General features: G+C 37.0%; 1 protein-coding gene across 1 annotated transcript in view; it reads right to left on the bottom strand.

Annotated features, from left to right (window-relative positions):
- The window catches only part of SPIRE1 (spire type actin nucleation factor 1), a 132,415-nt gene that overhangs the window by 33,970 nt on the left and 79,080 nt on the right, over positions 1-19,365 (bottom strand). The window contains exons 4-6 of the mRNA XM_061994452.1: positions 15,108-15,233; positions 5,749-5,832; positions 4,505-4,669 (exon numbers count right to left, since the gene is read on the bottom strand). Coding sequence (XP_061850436.1) covers positions 4,505-4,669; positions 5,749-5,832; positions 15,108-15,233 — 375 coding nt within the window. The remainder of the gene's footprint in view (positions 1-4,504; positions 4,670-5,748; positions 5,833-15,107; positions 15,234-19,365) is intronic.

The raw sequence follows: 19,365 nt of genomic DNA, 5'->3' as shown, positions 1-19,365 counted from the left end.
TAAATGGTGGTTTGACATTTTATGATGAGGAGAATATTATTTTAAGTGATGTGATTGATTTCTTTTGTTTAAAGGCTGAGCAATTTTTTGAGGCTAGCGTGCTTTGCAGGTTTGTTAATGAAATGAGAAGTCTCTCTTCCTTGAGTTATGGTTCATCAGATGTCAAAGTTGATAGCTGATGTTGAGAGCTATTGCCTTCAGAACAGCCATTTTGTAAACTGATAATCTCCATTCCAGCCTTGGGGAACAACCTTCTGCATGACAACAGGAAATAAATAATACATGTCTCTGAGACTTTCACTTCAGGGCACTCTACATCCTGACTTAATGCCACCAGGGTATAATTAGTATCAGTATTCTCATTTGACTGGAAAAGAAGAAATGTAGGATTTGCTTAAGTGGTTTTCCACAGGATACACGGGGAGCTGGTGACAAAGCAAGTGGATGTTTCACAGCCAAAAAGCCAAGAGCAGGAGCACTGGTGACAGAACCTACCTTCTGACACTTGGTGCCCAAAGAAGACATTGATATGAAGGGCACTGAAGGGAACGTTTTATCCTCTCTGTCCACACTACATCTATTTCTTTACTCAAACTGTCTCTATAATGAGCAATTTCACATGCATCTGCTTTTAAATAATTAAAATTCACAGCTCTTGATTAAAGTCTAAATCAGAGATATATTGCACAGATGCAGCCACAATGCAGGGGGGAAAAAAGCAACTAATAAAATTATCTTTCTTTTTTTTCCACATACCATATTGGCCCCAACTACAAAGTAATATTGAAATAAATACCTCAAAACACTGTAAAACTATTCTAAACTTTTGTAAATTTGCTTCTATATAGCAGTATGCATTAAAACTGGCAGTGTGGGGAAAGCATAACCAATAATTATAAAAATCAAGAAATTTAGAGAGATAAACAGCTAAAGCACAGAAAAATTACCATGTAATCATCTACTCACTCACAACCTGCTACCATTGAATTTTAATACATAAATATGGATTTGCAGTTAAAAAAATAACTAAAAATGGTACTTTATAAGCTTTGGCTGAAGCCTGAGATTTAAAAATGGTGTTCCCAAACAACAAGTATATTGCATGTAACTTTAACAAAAAATACATCACTTATCATTGACATTCAAGTAGTTCAGCCATTTACTTGTGTCACTGTAAAAGGTGTCAGTATTAAGTAGGAGAGTGCTATCTCTAAGTAATACTCAACATGAAATAGATATTGCTGAAGAAATTTTCAGTTAAAATGAAATTGCATGGACACTGGAACAGATAGAGGGGGCCTGATACATCATTTCCATCATGGCTCATTATAAAGTTCTGTTGTAAATTAAAGTATTACAGGTAAATATTATAGGTAAATATGTATTTGTCACCTTTCCTCACGCAAGAAGTATAGTGCTTTTGTTAACATAGTTGTTAAACGGTGGATATTTGATGTTACACAGCAAGCTCAAGCAGCAGTGTCCAAGAATTGTTTTGGCACTTTACATCATAAGCTGTTCCTGCATATTCATTATAGCTACAAGTTTATGATATCACATGATAACCATAATACTTACACAAAGTCACCCTTTTAGAGGTCAAAGGATCTGTAAAGCTCCTCTACCTAGTATGTCTCCTAAATTTCTGCAAAAACATGTGCTGAAGGCACAAAATAATAAAAAAAAAAGAGTACTCTGCTTAAAGCAGCTGAAACTCCACTCAGTAAAACTAAGTCAGATGCGTACGTAATAGAATGACATTAGTCTAGAATGCCGAGCTGAAGAGACTGCTTAAAATCTTTTCCTCACAGTCTGTATTTCCAGCTTGAAACATCTGAAATATCTCTAATGAAAATACTGATGAGGCACAGCTATTAGTGCAATTAATGTGGGCACTGTAAGATGCTAAATAAAGTAAATAAATTAAAAAAAATCCAAAAAATCCCCCTAAAAAACCCCAAAAACCCAACCAACCATGTCACAGGATTCTCAGATTAGACATTCAAATTGCTGGGTGTTTTTTATTATAATAGCCTCGACTTGTATGTCTAAATTCCCCTTTTGCAATGTGGCCAAGCAAATACCACTGCATCATGGGTATTTGTAAAGAGCTCGAATATGAAGACAGGAGCACCATTAACTATGAAGAACTTAACTGTTATGCAATTTAAAGCTGAGTTTGGGTACTATATAAAAGGTACCTTAATGGCCATTCATTGAATAAATAAAGTAAGAGTTACCAGTTACTGCTCAATAAGCACTGCTCAAGAAATGCAGTTAATGGTGCACGTTTTGGAGGTGGGGAGGTAGGCAGGAAAGAGAGCTCATTGTGGATCAATGTGGAATTAAAAGTTGTAGCACAGTACATATGCATAATAAAGAAAAAACAACCCTGTAAGAGTAATTTAATTCTTCACCTGTTTCCAAGTGTTGACTCTGCCAATGTTTCACAGGTGTTAATGTTTTGAGAAAAATGCTATTAAAATTCTCCAGGTGGATATTTAAAGATGATGAAATGCCAGAAGGAGAGTTATCTTGTTTCCACAACAACCATAGAAACAAGGACTCTTGCATTAGGATAGAGAGATGACAAATTTGAAATGATTTTCATATGTACTGAAATAGAAATGCCAACGTCACTGAATCTAATGGAATCAGCTATTTACAAAAAAATAGCCCAGAACCTGACATTCTACATCTTTTAAACATTTTGAATATTTGCACTATGAGAGAAAACAGGCAAGGGCAGCTCCAGTTACTGGCATCTGTTAACACTTTTGATAGCCTGAAACACAAAGATAGTTCCCAGGTAATGTACCTAATAGGAAAAACTGTCCTCTCCTAGTTTCTACACAGAGTACTGAGCAGTCAGTGACAGATCAAGCTACTCTTTTAAATACAGCATAAACTTATCAATAAAAAGAACAGTAAAGACTTCATGCTGCATGCACCTCATTTACTTAAAAAAATTGATCTCTTGCTATTACTGGTATATGCATTTTCACAAGCTACCCAGTGTAAAAATACTACCTATAAATTTAAAGCAAAAAAGAGCTTTTAATAGAAGTTTTGCCTAATGCATATTTTGACTGATGTCAAGAAACAAAATTCATCTTTCCCAGGCTGCCTTAAAATTAATATATACGAATTCTTGTTCTTTTCTCCTCGAGAACCACAAGAGTTTTCCCTTAAGGCAATACATATATTCAGCTTTGACCCATGACAGTCAGCTAAAACATGCTCTATTTATGCTGTCCAATAAAACTTAAAATTCTATGTGAATCCTTCAGGCTCCACACGTTTAATGTCAGGCTGCACTCTTATAATTGTGCATGCTTTGCACATTCTTCAAGCAGACCCTGCAGCAGAATCCAAGGTACTGAACTTAAGGTTTCTAATAAAAAAGACGTTATTTTTTTCTAACATATCATTAGCAGTTGTCAGACTAAAGCAGGAATTGCATCACAGGCATCTCTACAGGTACTGTACCTGCAGCTATTGTAATCCCAATCATGGTTACATCCAGAGGTCACTTTAGACAATCTACCTAGTAGACAAGATAGCAGGAAAAAGAAAAATATATGCTTTCAGGGATTTTGTATACATAAGAGTCTGGATGAGCAAAAAAGAGCAGCTGTGCCTCCAAGACCCTACCATATAATGAAGAAAATCTCTTCTGAAGAGGCAGGAGCTTGCTCAGCAGAAGAAGAATTAAAGGCTAGTCTGACAAAAGCCAAATTAGATGACCAGGGGGTTCACATTCAAACAAATCTACAATCCTGATTGCATACAGTAATCAAGGTCCTAAAGGGATTATTCTTCTCTTGCACTGGGTAGTAGGAACACTTAACACAGTTCTCTCAATTTTTAGACGAAAACCAGACAACATGATTCCCTGGGTATGTATTTTACCCTATTGATTTAACATTTAAGTGACATCTGCTGCAGAAAATACATACTAGATGATGGTCCAAATCCAGATCTTGATTTGGAAAGTGCTTTCAGCTCACACATAAAAGGAATTCATATTTGTAAGAGAGCTCATTTATTTTCTCCCCATGTACTTGTTCCATTTTCTTCCTCCTTTATTCTTTTTTCTAATGATCTCTCATAGAACAAACCACACATTTTCTGTCTCTCTTGTCTCCATCCCCCATTTGTTCTCCCCATATGAAAGGCCTAAAACACCTCTCAGTGGAAAGTGTGATGGGATTTTGATAAGACTCTTAAGGTTATGGTAAGTCATTTGTTCAAGCATATGATATGTAGGTATGGCCTTCAGAATTTTAAGTGCCTGCTATATGGGAAAAAACAACACACAGCATTTGGTGGTCTCATGTTTTTCTGCTCAATATACTACATAAATTTAAGAAGCCATACAAAAACTATGAAACACACTATCTACATAAAAACATAACATCAAAATAATCAGACAAAGAAGAGAAGATATAAAAGGAAAATAACATTTCAGACTTCACAAATTCTAGTGAGTCTTTCGACTTACCATGACCTTCCTTAAGGTATAGCGTTTGGATCTAATATCATCCATCAGCATCTCATAGGGTGTGAGCTGATATTCTATTGGGAGTGGGTTGTACTGACGCTCTTGAACCTTCTTAAGTTTAACACCGTTTCGTAAATCTCGCATCACTTGTACCCAAAAACGAGCCTGAAGAGAGAGAAATTTTATTTTTATATATTGCCCTTGAATACTCCCTCAGATTAAACCAAAGCTGTTCATTCTCTTTCAGGACACCACTGAATACATATAGCTGTACTATTTTATTTTTAACATATCAATCAATAGGCTTGTATCATATAAGCCTATTTGGAACTCTCATGAATGTAACAAAACTTTGTTGCATCTCAGCAGGACTGCAGAATCTCACCTCAAGTGACGTTTGTCTCTCAAGACAGCACAGAAAAAGGATCAGAAATTTTCATACCATACGTGTCTATTTCCATTTCCAGTATACTGCAAGTACGTCAGGAAATTTTCCAGACTTATAGCTAGTACTATGTGAATTAAAACAGTGACTGAATCCAAAACTTTGTTTCCCTTAGGCCCAGAACTTTCTTATAAAATTTCCCAGCAGTTGTTTTTCAAATAGAAATTTTGGAAGAGATTACAAATCCTACGGTCTAGCAATATCCTCTCAGTATTCAATGTTCTTTTGCACTACCTGTAAGAGCACCACACACTAAAAGCCTCTCTTTCAGTTTCTGGGCAGTGAGAATGGGTGGAGAGGAGGAAGAACAGGTGGTGGGTACAAGATTGGGAAATGGAAATCAAGTACTTTTGGGAACCTCACAGTATCCCTCTATGAACTGGAAAGAACGGTAACTAGAAAATAAACTACTTTCTGTTAAGTTTTTCTCTGTAACATTTTTCTTTCACCACTGGAGAAGCTGGTCTGGTGGCTCTGCTTACTGCTTGGCTGCTCCTTTGAAGGGCAGTCAGCACGATACCTGTCTAAATGTCCAGTCTTTTTAAACTGCAAAAGTTTTTCCATGAAAATAGTCCAAAGAAAAAATGTAATGCTTGGATACTTGCATTGTATCCTCTATCTGAGAAGGAAGGCTGAGACTCCATTTGGTTCTAACTTATCATGAGTTACTATTAATTCATATGTTAAAAAGCCAGACACAAATGTTTGATGTTTAACGTCAAACAAACAACTCATATAAATATTATAAAGAAATATAAACTACTAGTAATAGTGTTGAGTCACTATTCAATTGTCTTACCCAGTCAGCGTTTTTTAAGTCATCAAGATCCGTGCTGGTGTCATCACTTGCCTCTTTGTCCATTTCTTGAATTTTCTTCAGATTCTGCCAATGAAAAGAAAATGAGTCAATAAATGAATGCAGCAGTAAAACGGAAGCCTAATTTTTGACATCTCTTGATTTATGTCATTTAGGTATTCTACTGAATGTTTTATGACTTGAACTATAAAACTTGAAATACTATTTGAATATATTTCTCTTAATTGAAAAGCAGATCTTAAATGCTGGGGAAAAAAAAAATCTTGAAAGTACTCCAGATGACAGCATGCCAGAGGAAAAACTACACACAGAAATTTTAATATTCCTAAAATTGGACTATGTACAGAAAAAAAACCTACCACCTAGCAAGTCTGTTAAGCCACAACACAGAAAATGTTACCTTGGTAAGGATCCCATTCATTCCAAAATTACTGCTATTTGTTGAATTCAAGACAGTTCATTTTTGTAGAAGGAGACATTTCCAGAAAGTTAGTTGTGAGGAGATATAAACTATGAGAAATCCTTTGAACTGAACAGTGATCATCTTGCATATATATTGAAATTAAGTAGTCTGTATAACATAGGTATAGATTTTAAAATCTGAGTAATAAAGTAACATAACGGAGAGAAACAGATATTTCAAAGGTCAAAGTGGCTATTTATGAACAAGATGAGACCATGCAAATATGCAAAAATTGTCTGAAAAAGGAGCAAAAAAAAAGTTTTCATACTAATATGAACATGAAAAATTATTACAAGTTACAGCAGACCGAAGAATACACAAGCTTGTATATGAAGGCAACTGAAAGATTAAAAAGGCTGTGGATTTTGTTTTGTTTTTTTTTTTTCCTGGAAGTAGTTCCAAAACTGCCAACATTTCAGTGGAAAAAATGGCAACACTGGAAGAGTACTTAACTTGCACATTTAACAGAGTGCAAGTATCTACTAAACCTGATTACAAAGACACCACATGTGCGTCAGTCACCACAGAGGCTTTGCAAAGAGAGCAGAAGGACTATTTATTGTCTTATTTAAGTGTAACATGCTTGTTTTCCATATTAAAGAAGAAATAAAACCATTGCCCTATAAAAATAAAACATATAATTTACAGGAAGACTGTAAAAAACTCATAAATCACCTACTCTGCAGAAGCAAATGTATCATGGGACAACACAGGAACATTTTGGCATGACTTGCAGTGTCACCACAGGATACTCAATCAGGAAAGAATGTCTTTACAGAAACTTGTGTTGATCCTGTCGCTGCGGTCAGCAGTCAATCTGACACTTACAGGCAATCACCCCTTTCCAAGGGAAAAAACCCGAGAAAGATGGAAAGAACGAGTAACATAAAGGCCTCACTTATGTGCATTTTGCTGTCCAGAGTCTCTTCGTTTTCTGTATCATACCGTTGCAGTTACCATTTCAAATATAGTGTTTGTGAACTGCAAATTACTTGCTTTTTTGAAAAATTCTAATAACATAAACTGCAAAATATAAAACCAGTCTGATACTTTCTCCTTTTCCACTTTGTAATCAAAAAGCTAACTCCAGTAAATGAGCTCATAACTGCCAGATTTGCTCCTCCTTTCCATACTGGAAGGTATGCAATTAAAAAAAAAAATTAACGTGTTCCAGCTGCTTAACCTTTACTTCAAATGTTCAACAAGATTTGCAGTAATTACCCATCTCAGCAACTATGTTCCCTACCATATAGTACACTGGGCTGGTTTATGCCCAAAGGCTCATACCTTTGACGGACATAAATATTCCATGAAGTTAAAAAGATTACAAACTGCTTTTCTTTAGAGCAGAAAATAAGAAGGGGAAAAAAAAAACCCAACCCAACACTGAACAGCTGAAAGGTCTTCCAAATATGGCAATCATCTAATTAGTTTCTTTGGAACATAGCTAGAGGGGGAGTTTCTACACGAGAAAGCACAGGTGTAAGTGACGCTGCCTACACTGGGGAGGGAGTTGCAAGAGCAAAACCTACCAGCCAAGAGATAACTCCCTCAAAGTGCAGTTTTATGATCCAAGTGAGCTGATACAAGCAGAGGCTACTGACAGAGTTGGTCTTCTACTCTTCCCCATCCTAGCCAAGTGCTCCAGCTGCTTCCCCCACAGCACCAGAAACTCACACTTCATAGGTTCCTCTCCTAGGCACCCAGCTGAGATCCCCAATTGTAGCTCACTATGCAGTTAGTGAAGAACCATAGAAAGGAAAGGACTTTCCATCATTACGTAAGTTAGAAAGCTGTGGAGGACTGGGGAGAAAAATAAACAGCAAGTGCTCTATCACTGCAGCCAGTACTTAGAATATTTGTAAGGTGCTGCTTAGGAATAAATCCATTGTGACAAATTATTATGTTTAAACTTCTAGTCTATATGAAATATCATTTCCCTTCAGCAACCCTAGCCAGCATCAGTGGGTTTCGCATCTGTTTCAATCATAAATTATGGAAACCAACACAATGACAATATAAAAGACCATTTGTCAGAATTCAGCCATGATCCAAAACCCATGAGTAACCACAGCAGCTGTAGCCACTGGTACTTACCCTTGGGACAGGGGCTGAAGGAAAGCTATTACAGTATAATAAATACATGGCCTAAAGGGGTTCTCATTTCAGAAAACAGAAACATCTTTAAAGGGTTTTTCTAAATGATCCCAGAACCTCAGACTTGTACCACAGACTCAATTCACCTATTAAGCCTGGACTTTCATTCAGGAAATGAGAGTTGGATGTGTAGGAAGTGAATGATTCAATAGCTTTGGCTGTTTGTTGACCATTACAGCATTCAGTCATTTTTAAAAAATAACTGCATTTTATGACAAAAGCTAGTAATAAAAATATCAAACATCTTCAAATGTCTTGCTGCACTATTAAAAGCAGGCAGTTGATTTGCTGCTTCTCTGTGTCCCACATTCTGAGTTGCGCTCTTCTGTGCTCGGTGACAGATGGGAGTTTATATAAGACACTTGTCAGCACAGCATCAAAGACTCACTCCCACAAAATGCTCTGTAAAATGCAACATTTTAATGAGGACAGTATTCTCAGGAATCCAAATCTGGACTTAGTCTTTAACCAATCACAGAACACAGTCCACTGCAGTTCCCCGTTTATATTCTTAATTAGGAATAATTTCTTCATTGATACAAGTAATTCTTATACTGCTGTCCACGAAATTAATTCAATATTCTTGCACCTCTAGGCTCAATTTAAATATACATAATCTGTATATGGATAAAAAACTGCTTTTATATATTCAGCTGTCCAACTTGGGTTTAAATTCCAAGGGCTTGGCCAGAAGCATTAGTCTAGTTCTCAAGACTCAAACCTCATTTAATTCAAATGTGGGAATAGGATCAGTTAAATCCATCCCTGAAAAGCTCCTAAATGGAGGGATCAAACAATGCACTAGGAGTCTGCAAGCCTGATGACAATACAGTTAAAAAATTGGAGTCACTGGAAGCCTGGAAGCATAGGCACAGTGAAAGTTATGAACAGAAAAGATTGTGAATTAATTTCTTTCTCCAGCTGTGCTTTCTGAAAATCCAAGCAGCACGGCATTTAACAGCCTTTACAGTCACGAGATTATTAAGAGTAACTTGGCTAATGACTGTATTTCCAAAATAAGTTAGCCATTAACATCGTTTAGGTACCTATTAACTACCTCTTATTATCATATTTTGTATGAATAATACAGCAGTACAGCCACGTTAAATGGAAAGTATCACTTTTAAAATTAACTGTTTTCTAATTGAGTCTTTGCATGGTATGAAACTAAGAAAAAAAGAAAGGAACAATGTAATTTCTACTCATGTACTTAATTAGAATTTGTGTGTTTACATTTTCATGCAGATCAGATTGAAATATATCCTGGCAGACTGAAAGAATTACGGTTTTACATCAGAAATGACAGAAATGAAAGGCAATGGGATTTAAAAGAACAATACAGAGATAGCAGATTCAGAGCTTCATCTGCACTCTACCAGAAATCTAATTACAAGGTATATTGTGGATAAGGAAATTATGGATTAGATTTTTATGAACATGGACTTTCACTGCAATCAAAGAGGTAGGAAACTATAAAAATATACAAAGTCTTAATTGGAAGGAATATTAATCTTGATGCTTTAGGGTGTACATCAACCTCTAAAAAATTTTGAGCCAAACCTACTGAAGCAGATTAAGACACATCTGCCTACTGAATACTTCTTGTATTTTGTGCTGGCCAACATCACATGGTGTCTTTTAATACCAGCTGTGCCAGTAGTGGAGTTTATCAACCCAGCCCCCTCACAAATGCTTAGCTCTGCTACAAGCTGGCATCACCATTTACTGGTACCACTCACAGACATCCAGAGTGTTTGAGGTTGGAAGAGCTCTCTGGAGGTCAGCTGGTCCAGCCTCCCTGCTCAGCCAGGGCCACCCACAGCCAGTTGCCCAGCACATGTCTGGGTGTCTTTTGAGTATCTCCAACAATGGAGAGTCCACAGCCTCCCTGGGCAACCTGTGTCAGTGCTCAGCCACTCTCACAGTGAAAAAAGTGTTTCCTGATGTTCAGAAGGAAATTTCTGTGTTTCAGGTTGTGTCCATTGCCTCTGGTCCTGTCACTGGCCACCACTGAAAAGAACCTAGCTCCATCCTCTTTGCCCTCTCCCTTCAGGTATTTATAGACTTGATGCGATACACTTGAGCCTTCTCTTCTCTGGGCTGACAGACACAGATTTCTTTGCTTCTCCTCCTATGTGAGATGCTCCAATGTCTCTGTCATCTTTGTGGCCCATTACTGGACTCTCTCCAGTATGTCACAGAATCATAGAATGGTAGGGGTTGGAAGGGACCCTTAGAGATCATCTAGTCTATGTCTCTTTTGTAATGGGCAGCCCAGAACTGGACACAGCACTCTAGCCATGACTGCACTAGTGCTGAGCAGAGGGGAAAGATCACCTCCCTCAACCTGCAGGCAATATTTCTCCCAACTCAGCCCAGGACATTGTAAAGCTTCTTTGCAACAAGGGCACATTGCTGGCTCACTCAGCTATTAAAAATGCACATGGGGCATTAACTCCAGCAGAAGGCAAGTGTCTGGGAGGTAACAGGGAGCTGAAGAAGGACTAAGGCAGATATTCCCTCAATAAAGCAGGTTCACAATGCAGATAGCACACCAGGTGGATCCTCGATCCGATACATAGCAGCAATTTCTGCATTCCTATGCTTGCATTCCTAGTCTCTCCCTGTCTTTCTCAGTCATACTTGATGCCTTTTCTCAGAAATTTGAATATTTTCTTTTACATGAGGTCCAATTCTAGCAGCTATTCAAACTATCTTTCCCTTTGCCACACATGCATGCACTTCCTCCACCTTGTTAACCCTTTTTACACACATACAATTAAAAAAAATTTTTAGAGGGACACATCCTCTTTTTGTGGATTTTTCCTACTGCAGTGTTAAAAGCTCACTGCTTGAAGTGAAATTTTAGTCCATTTTTGTCATCAGCTGTAAATGCTTAAACAGCAAGGCACAGAGTTAGGTATTAGCCCTTGAAAAGATTGCTTCTGGATGGCAGAAGATGGTAGCCAGGGTGAATGTGCAGCAAGGGCACCTTTTACAGAGCCTGAGTGGTATACAGATGCTGCCAGCAAAAAGAAAAAACACCTCAGTAAAGTTGCTAAAAAATCTTCACTTTGCAAAAAGATGTAAAGTTAGATCAGACTAGTTAAATAAATTTCAACCGTTCCTTTGGAGTTGCTGCTGCTGTTCCAATCAACTACATATTTTTACTTCTACTACTCTATTTATTTTTTTGCTATTGCAATAGTAGTATCACACTTTTCTCAACTACGGCTTGAGTGTTGTCTTGTGCATCCACTACATTAAATGTTTCATTCTCTTTAAGATGTAAGTACCACCTTCCTGCCTGCAATCAGCTTTACTGATGACCTTTCATACACAGGGAATCAGACTAGAAATAAAAACCTCATGGCATCAATGTGACAAAGTGCCTAAACCATTTTGTTTGACATCCATTGAGACGACCTGAACAGCTCACTCATTGCTTTATCATTTCTGATTAATGCACTCATCCAAATGAATGTCAGTAAAACCCTTTCTGAAACTATGCTCTATTTGTTATTCAACACTGATGTTCACATGACAGACTGGAGAGCACATGACTATTCAGTATATATATATATATATATACACATATATATATTAGTAACCAAATACATTGCAATCCTATAGGACTATCCCTCCTGCCTCTGAATCCATCACTCATGAAGTCTTCCAACTTTCAAAATCCTGACAAGTTTTTTCTAGTGACAAATTATAAACAGCATCACAGCAGTATTTTTTCTGCCTCTTTCACGCTTTATTTCCCTTCTAAACCTGTCCTGGGCTGTAACATAAGGTTTCGTCCACTCCTAGCCAGTGAATTTTTGCAGATAAAAATTCTCCCTCTTCCACTGCAGTGAAGTTGGCTGTTTAAGGGCCAACTGAGCAAAAACTATGAACTTCATATACCTAGGAAGTAGATACCCAGATGCCATCCAGTGGCCCTAGAAGGAATCCAAGTAATTTAAAAGTAATTTTTATTCATAGGAAAGTTATTGTGAGTACTTCTTCCCATTTTTAGTGTTTTTAATTTAATTTTGATCTTGTGTGCACCACTGTGTCTGATGGATTCTAAAGAAAGATCTCCAAATAAAGCTGTCAGTAAATGAACAGTTTAAAATTCTTGGTATCTTTTTTACACAACATAAGATTTTTTAATCAGAGCTGATATATGTAATTTTTTGGGTTTTGCCCCAGTTACTTCCAGTGCAACCACCACAATTCATGACAACAAAACATTCTTACTGAAGTATTAATTATCTCCTTTAGACCCAGTACTCATATGACAATAACAAAAGAAAAAGGAATTTATTGACTTGAATTGTATTTAACTGTATTCCTCGTGAATTAAGATTCTTCTATGTGTTTGCAAGAGAGAAGGGCATATAAACAATACCACAGCTTTTATTGGCACAGCTCTAGTGTGCTCATATGATTCCTGCTTGCCTCAAGTATAAACTATAGAGGTCATTTTAAAATGGTGTAACTAGATTTACAACATTACGCCTCATGTTTTCCTCATACCTATTTTTTTTTCTTTGTATGCCACATTATTGTAAAAATTAAATACATTCCAAATCTATAGCTGACCAAAAGCTGTAAGTACGGAGCAAGCATATCATTAACACAAAGTATCCAGATTCCAGAAGCTGCTTGTAACATATTTTCTCGGTCACTTTTTGTATGCCTCGTAGGGTACTGATCCAGAGCAAAATGAAATCAAAAGATCAAAATTTTGTCCCTGATTAGGTGCAGCAACGAAAGTCTTACTGACTTCAGTAAGGCCAAAATTCTGTCTACAAGAATTACTTCCTTTGACCTAAATGTGCTGTGAATCAATCCCTAATAGTCTTTGAGAGGCAAATGATTTCTTTCATTTGGGATTAACTCCTAGCATGCTCTATGGTGTGATCAGATGTTGTTAGGTTTCTATGTCCAATTGCAAGGTGATTAAATAATTTGCAAACTCAAAACAGCCTTCTACTTCTTAAATAATAATAAAAAAATTGTTAAGACTTGATTTAAAATAGTTATAAAATACAGTATTTCATGTTGACAACAGAAGTGTCTTATTACTGCTTACTGTGTCCAAAATGTTCAAGAACTACTGGAAACATTTATTCCTCTCTCAGAAGAAATAAGAACTCCAAAGGGTCTTATCTTTGAGCCTCAACATGACTTTTGCAATAGCTGTTAGCTGAGCTGTTTCTAGCACAAATCCCTCAATCAGTATATCCAGTGGTCAGAAAACTAAGGAGTCTAAAGCTAATTTGTAAAATTAATTATTTCAAATTACAATGATTTAGCACAGAAATACTGCATCCTGCCTGCTCTCTGTATCAGAGCATTGGATCCAGATGAACCATAACACAAGCACTTTAGAACACAAGTGGCTCTTTAGGCTTGCTGGCACGTCAACATTATCCTTGTACGATACTGTTTCAGTTTAAAAATTGCTTTCAGTTTAAATACAACTGGAGGAAAAGTAGAGTTGACACTTGACCTTGTGCAACAGAAAAACATCTCTGAACGATTCTCCCCCTTGGACAGATGCATTTCAAGGAGGAAGGAAAGACAGTACCAGTCCCTTATGCTTCCAGCTGGTTTGAATCTTCCACCACCAGTGTGAAGATGAAAGCTCTTGTGCTGTTATGAGGCTCAGCTGACCCTTTAATGAGCTGGTTCAGCTGATTCAGCTTACTAACCTGACAAGGAATGACTCCTCTTTTTTTGTTTGATGTTTGCTGTATTTGTTTCCTAGAACCAGACGAATTAAAACAGTGAGAGCACGTGTGTGTGGGTGGAACAGCTCTGTCTCCTTCAGCAGTAAAATTTTTAGATCAGCCTGTAAAATTCTATCCTGCCTTTCAAAAGTACTGTAGATCTTGACTTAACAAAAGGAAATCCTTCAGTTGTTTACTGAACAGAAAAACTATGAAAGCACTGTTATTTAACAAGTTGGCTTTGGTGAAGAAACCAGCTTTAAGCAGCATGTTTCCCTTCCTTTCTTCCCGTGACCCACCATTTTCCAATGTAATCAATACCTGCACTGTATTAATACAATTGTTTATAGAGCTATTCTGCCAGATCACTGAAACTACCTTCATTAAAAATAATTCACCCACCCTCAAAGTTATTCTTTGGCCAGACCATTTAATTGCAGTGGTTCATAGGATGGCTTTTCAGTCAACAATAACAGCCAAGCAGGCAGTGAACATAAGCATCATGACTTACAGGTTGAAATTTGTTTTAAGTTGGCTTTGCTGTGAAGCTTATATGACAGACAAACAAGCCAATCATACACCAAAAGTAAGGGAAGCTGCTGTCTGAGTACAAAATATGAGCAAGTAGAATTCCAAATAATTCTCAGCCAAAGACAAGGCATAACAAGGAACTAAACAACAAAAGGCAAAGCTCTGATACTTCACAACATCCCTGAAACATCAGAGAAGTTTTTAGACTCAAATAGCATTGCCTATGTGCATGCAGGAATGGATGCATATTTGCAACGTGTAACCCTCCAAAACCACTTCTGGTTTGCCCCTAAATAGACCAAAAGTAAAAAAATACCTCAGCTGTAGAACTGCTCTCCCTGAATACTACTGATATTTTGCTCAAGCATCTGACATTCACCACTGGCTGGGTACAGAAGTGATTTTGTAAGTCTAATTCACACAGTAATAAGCTCAAAAGCAGAAAATCTTTTCAGACTGCTTACCTCTTTTGCACTTTTAATTTTGGCCAAGAAAGTGTAAAGCTCCATCGTTTCAGCAAACAGAGCCCGACATACCGCTTGATAATGGTTTGGTGCCTCTGATCGGGTTGGCAGGTGGGCAGCACACAGCTAGAGAGAAAAACAGTGATATCAAAACAATGCCCCATTGCTTTAATTAATGCTACAGAGCATGAGATAACATAAAAGTGAATGTGATGGAACATTTAGTGCACAAAAATCCATGAGACATTTAAGTCTAGGCAGACATTTGGGTGTATTTTCTAAAGTTTTTCCTACAATCTATTTTGTGAGAAGAGTTCTATAAGGATGGTAAGGTGACTGGTTGACAATGTTCTAGAAAACTCTGAAAACCAAGATATTGTCTTTGCATTAGAAAAATGCCCAAACCAAACCCAACCCAACCCAATAAAACCCTACAACATAACTGTGAAGGGGAAAAAATAAATCTTGCAGCACCAAATTTTAGTAAAACATAATTAATTCAAACAAGTTCTAATATTTAGTGCTGTTTAGCTTCCTATAGATATGGAAGAGAACTGTATCCCTACTAATTTATGAAAGGATGGAAGGTGAAGCAAAGAAAAATGTAATTGTCAAGCTGAAATTCTGATCTAATTTATTTCAAGCAATATGAAGAATTTTAAAAATCAAGCAAGAGTCATGGAAGTACAGGCTTATTGCTTCAGCTCAGACATTCACGAACACTTGCAGACATGGACACAGCTAATGTAATGAAACACTGATAGATGTTTTCATATATATTAAACCTGCAAAACTCTGAAAGCCTTTTCAAATCACTTTTATTTATTCACAACTCCCGTTAAGCAGTCAGTCCAGCAGTGCTTTATAATCAAACATGCAACTCTCATTTCTGACAACAGAAGTTTCACTGAAATCAGCCTTTGTATTTCAAACTGAGAACCTGAATGACACGAGCAACACCCAGCCTTGTGAACCTAACATCCATCTTCTACCATTGCAGAAGAGCTCAGCACTAATGCTAGTAGTTGGAACATCTTTTTTCCCCCAAGTCAAATCCATCACTCCTAATTATTCATCGTGGAAATCTTGTCTACAAATGGACAGAACAAAATAGCATCTATAATTTATTCCATAAACAGTTATAAACCAAAAGAAACTCAAAGCTGAAACTAGAGCACCCATATAATATATAATAATGGTGTACATATTAAAAGACAAGAAAATCTTAACCAAGACCTTAAAATTTATCTCTTAACTGTGGTTTTATAGTAACTATTGGTTTTATCTACAGCTAAAACAAAGAACAAGCCAAAACCTGAGGCAGTAGGTGGCTACATTCAGATGTCCAGAACTAAAGCAAGAGACAAAAGCCTCTTTAAGAGAAAAGCCCTTAATTATCCTAGTGGCACGTTTGTCTAAATCTCTCCTGTTATTGTAGTGAAGACTGTGGTTGCAAGGGGCACAATGCGTGTAAAGCTCGGGCTGCTTTTTCACACTGCTTTCAATTTGATTTAAATCCACAGTGCCACTAAGAGGTGTGGTCCTCTGGCCTCCAGCTGTACACATCCACTGATGCCCTTATGCTGGCATCAGAGTTCATGCCCTAACTCAGAGAGGATTACTCACCCAGACAAAAATTAACAATGGGAAGGAGGTGGAGCGGGAGACAATTATTCTTCAATGGCATGGACCCATACATAGCAATGTAGGCAAAAAGGAGGAAGGGGAGCATGCTGCCAGAGTGGGGAAAAGGAAGAAGGGCTGAACAATTGCTTTCAGTCTCAAACAGATTTAGATTGACTCAGCCTCCCTGACAAGTTGCTTTCTAAGGCCATAGATCCCTTGTTATCTTTTTTCCAATTGGTATAACAATACAGACTTCAGTGGTCAGATTTGGTCAACTTCTTTGATAATTTTTATAAGCACAATTTGGACTCCTGCAATATTCTGATTACTGTACCCATACATATATATGTGTGTGTGTGTGTATGTCCCTTTTAGTCATAACAAAGAATATATATAATTAAAGTTTACATATGTGTGTATATATTTTCCTTCCCTCATATACGCTTTCCTTATATATTAGGACATAAAAGGATGCAGGAGGATGCAAGACAGGCATATTCACAAAACTGCCCTTGATTCCTCCCTTTCAAATTTGATTCCTCTCTCAATAACTAATCATGTCCTTACCCACGTTACTATGTTTTCAGTAAGCTATTTCTGGTTACTAGTTATAGTACAGATAAAAACGGATTTCATTCTAAAATCTACCACTTACAGGAGTAACAATAACAACAAGAGTAATTTCAAAAAAGCTATAAGATGGTACAACTGTTCATAGTGGAGAATACAATTTTATTATAGAGACTGCACACAAATTTCTAAGAATGCTTTTTTTTTCCTTATTTAGAAGCATGTTAAGTAGAAAAAATTTGCATTAAGTACTGAAAAAGTTAATGAAATGCACCAGTGGTGAGTTCAACAGCGGATGGATATAATCTTGATTCTATTATTGAACTCAAAGTAAAGCAAAAAAAGAGAAATGCCTGCTGCTGAATTTTGCTACAAAAATAATCACATAAAAAGTTAATCATTTGGATTGTAAACATTAGGCTGCAGATTATTAAAAGCGGGCCAGCAGCTCCTACTAACTTTCCCGTTCTGAGTGATTTTATACGAAAACACATTGCATACAAAAAACCCTGTGGTAACATTAAGTCAAGTGACAGCATAAATTTTGTGACTGGGGAAGGGAAGCCTGAAGAAAAAGGAAAATGCAAATAGGACAGACTGATTTTTTTCCTCCCCCTTTTATTTTAATATATTGTGCTTGCATGTTGGCCAGAGTGCCTGACAAGCTATAGCCTCTACATGACAAAACATTGTAAAATCTAGGCAGGCAAGGCAAATCAAGTATGAAATGCCACTTCTAGCCAGAGTTCAGGATACTTACCCAATTTTAAAACCCTGAAAAATCACATATTTAATGTTATGATAGTGTTTGAAAAGCTATGTTCCTGTAAAACACCACAAAAATCACAGTGAATGTTTTAATAACTGAAAGGACAGCCACATAATGAGCTACTCCTCCTCTTACCATGTCATAGCAGCCATGGGGCAAGAAGGATTAAGATCAAGTTTGTAGTCTTTTCCAGCCATTCTGAGCTCATTGAGGAAAGGAAGCCTCTGTATGCTGCATATTCTAACATTTGCCTTTTCATCCCTCATGATATAACTTAAAGCTATCCTAAGGGGAATTAAGGTGAACATTGCCTGGAGCTTAATACAAGGGCTGTTTGTTGTGTTTCTAAGAAGTCTTGAAAAGTATGGTTGAAAATAAATTATGTGATCTTTGCAAAGTGATGAAATACCAAAAAATATTATCAACTACCGAAACATTAACTAGCTCATTTTGTTAAGTATTTCCATTTGCAAACATCGAGAAGAACTGGGATTTTCTTTTTTCCCTAATTGAGCCTTTCAAAACCCCAGCTTGACCCAAAGCATTCAAATCTTTTTGCTTAGATCACTAAGAAGATTAGAAACCGTTTCCATCAACATTCAGGGTTCACATAAAAAAAAAGGTATTATGTAAATACCATAGCCTTGCCAACTCTTCTATCCAAATGTATCCTCAATTGACTAGGAAACAGTGCACCAAGCCAAAGCAGTGTTAAAAAGAATCACAATTTAACCATCCAAAGAGATCAAACAGCATTTCTTGCACCTGTTTGAATATATTTCATCAAGAGCTCCGTAACATTACAAAAAATACAACTGACTCACCCACTAAAAATCAGGTAGGTTTTGCAAAACGTTTTTTGCTAAATATATACTGGAAGCTTCTTCAAAACACCCAGCCTGTTGCAATTAAGATTTCAAAAAGACAAAAAGTGTTTCCACTTGCAGTCATCTTGCACAAAGGGCCTTGTATGAACGCACCACAAAGAAGAAAAGGGTTTCTTTTTATCATGGGCTACAAAGACAAGGTATTGATATTATGCAAAACACACTACCAGCCTGCAAACGTCAGGCTAGGAAAATCCTTGGAGTTTTGAAAGCCTTGGAGTATTAACATAGATTGAAAAGATTTACTTTGTCTTAAGCAATAAGAAGAAATCACTTTAACCAACAGATCACTGAACATGCAACTATACTAAATACTGGCCTCATCCTTTATGGCACTGCAACAGGTTCAAAAAGTACAACGTGGCTTGAGACACCTTCCAAGTCAAGGCTATTTTCTGAAATATTT

Source organism: Colius striatus, chromosome 4 (genome assembly GCF_028858725.1).
Source record: "Colius striatus isolate bColStr4 chromosome 4, bColStr4.1.hap1, whole genome shotgun sequence".
Lineage (NCBI taxonomy): Eukaryota > Metazoa > Chordata > Aves > Coliiformes > Coliidae > Colius > Colius striatus.
Note: the sequence above shows the minus strand (reverse complement) of the source record. Positions and strands in the feature narration are given on the sequence as shown.